The sequence below is a fragment of the Echinops telfairi genome, unplaced genomic scaffold (genome assembly GCF_000313985.2).
Source record: "Echinops telfairi isolate 266 unplaced genomic scaffold, ASM31398v2 ScPeMD7_7;HRSCAF=31, whole genome shotgun sequence".
Classification (NCBI taxonomy): Eukaryota; Metazoa; Chordata; class Mammalia; order Afrosoricida; family Tenrecidae; genus Echinops; species Echinops telfairi.
The window spans coordinates 27,022,524-27,028,742 of record NW_022103904.1 but is presented as its reverse complement, the minus strand read 5'-3'; the positions used below and the strand labels follow the sequence as shown (position 1 = coordinate 27,028,742).

At 41.6% G+C, this 6,219-nt stretch overlaps 1 protein-coding gene across 1 annotated transcript in view; it reads right to left on the bottom strand.

Moving 5' to 3' along the window:
• The window catches only part of LOC101656805 (neuronal acetylcholine receptor subunit alpha-7), a 125,736-nt gene that overhangs the window by 81,577 nt on the left and 37,940 nt on the right, over positions 1-6,219 (bottom strand). The window contains exon 3 of the mRNA XM_013006032.2: positions 3,248-3,292. Within this exon, the coding sequence (XP_012861486.2) occupies positions 3,248-3,292 (45 nt within the window). The remainder of the gene's footprint in view (positions 1-3,247; positions 3,293-6,219) is intronic.

Here is a 6,219-nt window from a genome sequence, read left to right as displayed (position 1 = left end):
TGATGGGGTGCCACGCCCGGACCCCAAAGTCTATTTTTGGTGTTCCCTGGGGACTTCGTTGCTCTGTTCCCTTTGCTGTTCTGTTGCACACCCTTAGTGTTTCACCTCAGTGTGGTGGGGTCAGATGGGGCGCAATTCCCACACTGCGTTGCCAGTGTTGTCCCCCATAGCGCTATGGGTTAGTGAGGGACGTTGTGTCTCATAGGGGGGCTGGCCTTATGGTCCTCTGCTTTGGCTGTTCTGAGCGGGTATATTGTCCTTAGGGCTTGGTGGGCCAGGATGTGTTCCACTCTCTCTTCCTCCCCCTTCATTTGCTCCCATGTGCTCTGATCAGACAAGTCCCTCTCCCCGAGCTGTAGCTTCAGTGCTGTCCTCTGAAGTAAATTCTGTGGGGAGTGGGCCTGTCCATGTAGTTGGGATTGAGGCGGGCCTGTCAGACCTCTCTACTGGTTCCCTGCTTCATGCCAGTATGTTGCATTCATGTCTTGGAGCACTGGGTCATCACCTTAATTTTCATGGTACCGTATATACTCATGTATAAGCCAAGTTTTTCAGCATATTTTTAATGCAGTTTTTGTGATAAAATTAGGTGCCTTGGCTGTTAGTTTGGTCGGCTTATACTCAAGGATATACGGTATGTTTTACACCCACGTTTTTGTGATTCCTTAAAAATTCAGTTGGGAGATAGAGTTATTAATTTTATGAACTACAGATGCTACTTCCCAGATAAACGTGTGGCTGTCCTTGACAAGGGCACGTACTAGATACCAAAGGCAGACTTTCACCACGTATGGATCCCACCAGTCTGCCCCTACACATCTCTATTTGAGTTATTTGCCCATACTAGTTTAATTTTTTTTCTTAGTGTATTGATGACACAGTCACTGTAAACGGCTTAAAAGTAGAACCATATTCCTTGTGGTCCCCTTACAGGTTCTAGCTCCATATTGTCCCGATGTTAGGTGCTCCAAAAAAATAAGAAGTTAAAGTGAGCTTTAAAACAAAGTTGCTGATAATTCTGAAAATACAAGTTTTAATTTGAAATAAGCTATATTTGAAAGAACTTTGGAGGTCTCTGGTAACATCCTCCAGAGCAAGGATTTTTACTTACAGAGTACACAAACTCAATGATCTAATATGTATTTCATAGAAATCAATGATCTTTTAAATTCAGCATTGTCAAATACTGCTGAGGACCAATCCTTCACAGAGGGCTAGAGAATCTGGGCACCTGGGATACAGAGCTAACCATGATATTTTTCTCTTTCTGTAGGAAAAATATCAACATCTCCAAACATAAGGAGCATGGAAAATGACCAGTTTTAAGGTAAATAATAAGCTTTTTCATTACTCCCAAGTTCCCACTGACACTAGTGTCCCTATGTTATTGGAAATTGGCTTCATTTTGTATTAAATATCTTAGTCCTTCCTAGATTCACCTTGAGTGCTTGTCTTATTCATTTATCTCACACATGCTTTCTTGTTTGCCCTTCAGCGTTTGCTAGTGAAAAAAAGGGAGGCATGCAACAAGACGGATTGCCACTGTGGCTGCAGTAATGGGCTCAAGCATAGGAACAACTGTGAGGTTGGTGCAGACCTGGGCAGTGTGCCCTTCTGTTGTACAGAATTGACCAGAACCAGCCCCATGGCACCAGAGCACAGCAGTAGTGAGGTAGTAGCTAGATAGTGAGAGCAAATTCTACCAGAGTTCTGTGCTCCTGGTGCATATTTCCCAGTTGGAGATGGGATATATGATTTATTTTATATAATATATATATATACATACATATATTGATCCAGCTTTGAATTCCTGATTAAAAATCTTCAATTCCAATTCATAAGCAGTTTGCTTAGCCACATCCCAACTACTTCTTCATCAGACTCTAATACTCCTGGGTTATATCACAGATAGCCAATTGCCAGAGGATCCCAGATGCCTAACACCTTCCAACAACCTCTTCTTATTGGATATTCAAAATGTCCAGACACTAGGAAGCTCATGGAGCTCAGCTAATCCCACCACACTTGCCATTTATAACCCACTTCCTAGGGTTCTAGTGTGCTGTTAACCTGTTCCCATGTCTGGCAACTTTTTCTCATTTAGAGTTGTAAGTAACAAGAACTTATGATCTGAGGGAATTATTTTATGTAAATGTTTGTATTTGAGATAATCAGAGTGACTAATTATCTACAAATATGAAATTGTATCATATTAGGATAAAATTCTGCACAGAAAGTAATATACAAATACACAAACAATGAAGAAAAGGAGCTCCGTGAAATTTCCAACAATAGAGAGGGGCTGGTCGTGTATTTTAAAATAAATTTTATGGATATTAAATTGTGGAACTGAATTATGCTTAAAATATAGAGTAAATGTTCTGTTTTTAGAGGTTAATATTAAAAAGTTAGAATTTTATATGTTAAAATAAAAGTATGTGAATGTAATATAGCCTTTCAAAATTCGTGTAGGAGTCAGTAGAACAGGAAGCATAAAGAGCTCTGACTTGGGCAAGTCCCATCTGACTCCCATGAATTCCTGTGGAGAGCACAGAGGAGAAGCTGGTACTCAGAACACTTCGGACCCAGTGCAGTCCTGTATCACGTGTGTTGTCCGGGACACCTACTCTTGTCGTCACACAGACACCACAAGGCGTGGCTTTATGAAACATGAATTGTCTCACAGTTCTAAGTAAGAAATCAGGACTTAGGTCTTCCTTCTTCCTTGTTAGTAGCCTGAAGCTTTCCCTGAAATTTCTGGTCCTTCCTGGTCCTTCCTTGTTGTGTCTTCCTCCTGAGTATTTCCCCCAGTCTCTCTGTCCGTTCTGCTCTTTCGATCATTTAGAAAGGATTAGGTTTAGAATCTACCCTACTCTGTACAACCTCATTAAGATAACCAAAGAAAGACCCGATTTCCAAACAGGAATGCAACTACAGATAGAGAAACCAGGACAATAACACATATTTTTTAAGGAACACAATTACATTCACATTGTACCACATGAATTATTTTTGGAATTTTACCAAATCGCTATGTCGTCAAATACAAGTCTATGCCCAGCACTGCAGTGTCCAGTCTCACCCTGAAAATCAGGGCTCTCAATCTCACTGTCGGCAGAAGTAGAATCAGGGTAATAGTCTGATCTCGTCCTGGGCCCTCCATTCTCTCTACAAACCAAGTACAAGTGTCTGTGGGCAAGATGGAAGGTGAAAGAAGGGAGAGGTGATTGCCATTGTGCTAACTTACCATTTGTAGCCAAATGTTTGTGGTTAAAACTTGGTTCTTCTCATCCTAAAAAAAAAAAAAAAAGATGAAAGAAGAAAACAGCATAAGCAGGGTTTGTTTGGTGTTATAGATTAAATTATGTCCCTCAAAAAAGATGTATTGTAAATCCCAACCTCTAGGCCTGTGGTCCCCACTTCTTTTGTCCATTTGGTATACTGTAGTGGCCTGCATGCTGCAAAAATGCTGAAAGAGCATTTGACAGATTTTGGTACTAGAAGATACCTAAAATGAGGAAATCGTTTTGGAATACATTAATTTGCAGAGGCTGGTGGAGTTTTTAATTTTATTATTCTTTCTTATCTTTTAAAATTTGAATCAGGTGATGATTTACAGACCAGTTTTCTACTCAACAATTTACACACAAAAATTAAATGGACATTTATTGTTATCCTAGGCATGAATAAGCTGCTGTTCTTGAATCAGAAAATCATGGTTTACTGTGCTGCCAATGATAAATTCAAGAGGCAGAGTAGTGCCTTTATTTTTAAAAAGAACATTTCAAGATCAAGCTTGAAATACAACGCTGTCTGTGGCAGGACATACAAATAAATTATTCATACCACTATTATTCAGACTTATGTACCAACCACTAAAGAAATTAAAGAATTTTACGAATGTCTTCGGTCTGAAATTCATAAAACATGCACACAAGATTCATGGATAAACATTGGTGATTGGAATGCAAAACTTGGGAACAAAGCAGTAGGAACAGTCGTTGGAAAATATTGTCTTGGTGATAGAAAAAATGAAGCTAGAGATTGCTTGAGAGACTTTTGTGACTTCCAATTACTTCTTCATTGGCAATACCGCGTTCCACTTAACCTTTTGGGACTTACCTTTCGGAGCTCTCGAGGCATGGTAGCTATGGGCTGCTAATCAGTCAGCAGTCTGACCCCACAGCTGTTCCTCGGGAGAAAGAGGTGCAGCTCTACCCCGGCCAATAGGGTCTCAAGAGTTGGAATGGAATTGATGGCAATGAGTTTGGTCTTATTGTTGTCTCAGGCAACGCTCTGTCAACAGCACCAAGTGCCACATCAGTATGCGCGTTAACCTCTTCAAATGTGGGTGGAGGGGATAATAGTTATACTGATTAGCCAGCAAAGGTGGAATCTTCCCTTCAAATGGGAAGTGTGGTGCTGTAGGCTGAAGTGATTCAGTGGAATGTAGAGCCCAATGTCCTCATCGTCCTTATTAGTCACCAGTATATCCCCACCCCAAGGTTCAGGGTCATGTTTCTTCTCAATAGATGCTCTCGCTTTAACACCAGACAGCCTTCCAAGTTGAAAATTCAGTTGGCATGGTAATTCAGGTACTTTTGTGATAAAATTCTGGGCTTAGTTTTTAGCAATCAGCCCTTTAATATCAAATATTCTAATAAATAAAGCATTCTTTCATGGCACAAGTGTCAGGGTGCGTGCCCTAACACATCATCACGGGTCTGGTAGGCGCAATTGTACAGTGATAATAAGTAAGGATTATAGTAAAGTTATAGAGAGCATGAGAGATAGAAGAGAGAGTAAAATGAAGATGTCAGACACATTTCATAGTAGCATGCTCACCTCAGCCTCACTTGGTGGTCCACGTGGAGAGAGAGAGATATTTAATGCTAACCAAGGCTTTTATATTCTCTGGGGACATGCAAGCCCCCTAATTACAGGTGAAGACATACGTCACAGGAAAGGGTTGCACTATAGGTTACACAGCAATGAGAGGGGGACAATCTAGCCATATACACACAATAGGAAGAGGACGGATTGGGGTATACACGTGACAAGATGTGTGGATCCTAGATTCAGGTTGGCAGCCTAACTTTGGATGTCACTGAGCAGGTTTGACCGGTTCCCTGGCTCAACTCTAGAGCCCATTAAGAGTAGGGTGTGAACTCCACCTACAGGAACCAAACCGATGACTGCAAGCCTTTAGGGAGAAGTAGCCTAACTACAAAGGGCTCATTGGCCACAAGGGGGTAGTGGCCAAGTGGCAATACTTAATGACCAAAGACAAAGTGAGTGTGGTTACCATAATGGGCAACAGAGTCAAACTAATAATCAGAACTGACTGACTGATTTGGACTTATGGTATTGGCTACTTAGGCAGGGGATCCCTAGCTGTGAAATACATAGGAAAACTACAAAATATTTATTTGATCTATACAAGTGGAAGAATTCTAGATCAGGTGAATGAAAGTCAAATCTGAATCACCAGAATAAGTCGTGGACCCTCAATCAATTCACAGACTTGAGCCAGTATACAGACCCCAAACCACTTGAATTAAGAGGAGGGTGGGTCCCTTTGAGGAAGGGTCCCACTATTCTGTCTAAACATTATGTTGGTCATCTTTTCTTCAGCCGTCCCCAAAGGGATCTGTGGCCTTTCCCAAAAGTGGTTGCTAATTGGGAAAAAAGAAAGTAGTCAGACTTTGGGGGCATTAAAAGATACTGACTCTGAACAGTCCAGGAGAGCCCAAACCTTCTAGGGCCCGTCAGCCTCAGTGGTGGTTGGTATATGGAGGCCAACTTTAAGCAGAGTTCAGGTTCATCTCACAGTAGATTCAATGGGTCCCCAAAGTGGCCAAGGTTGAAGTAATTTCTCCATTTCTAGAATGCATAATTGAAATAGACATACTCAGCCACTGGCAGAAATTCTACATTGGATCCTTGACATGTCTGCCAGGCTGGGTTGACTAGAGAAACAAATCCGGTGACACTCATGCGTGTGCAAATGAGAGCTTTCTATTAAGAAGTAATCACAAAACAAGCAAACATCCCAGCCTAGACCAAATCAAATGTCCGGTACTGGTCTATAAATCCCTCTTCAGACTCACGCATGCAATGATGCAGAGTGCAGGGAGACCACAGGCTGGTGGGGGCAGAGCTGTGTAGGTCCCATGGCAGTGGCCGCATCACAGGCTCACACAGGTCTCAGCATGGCTC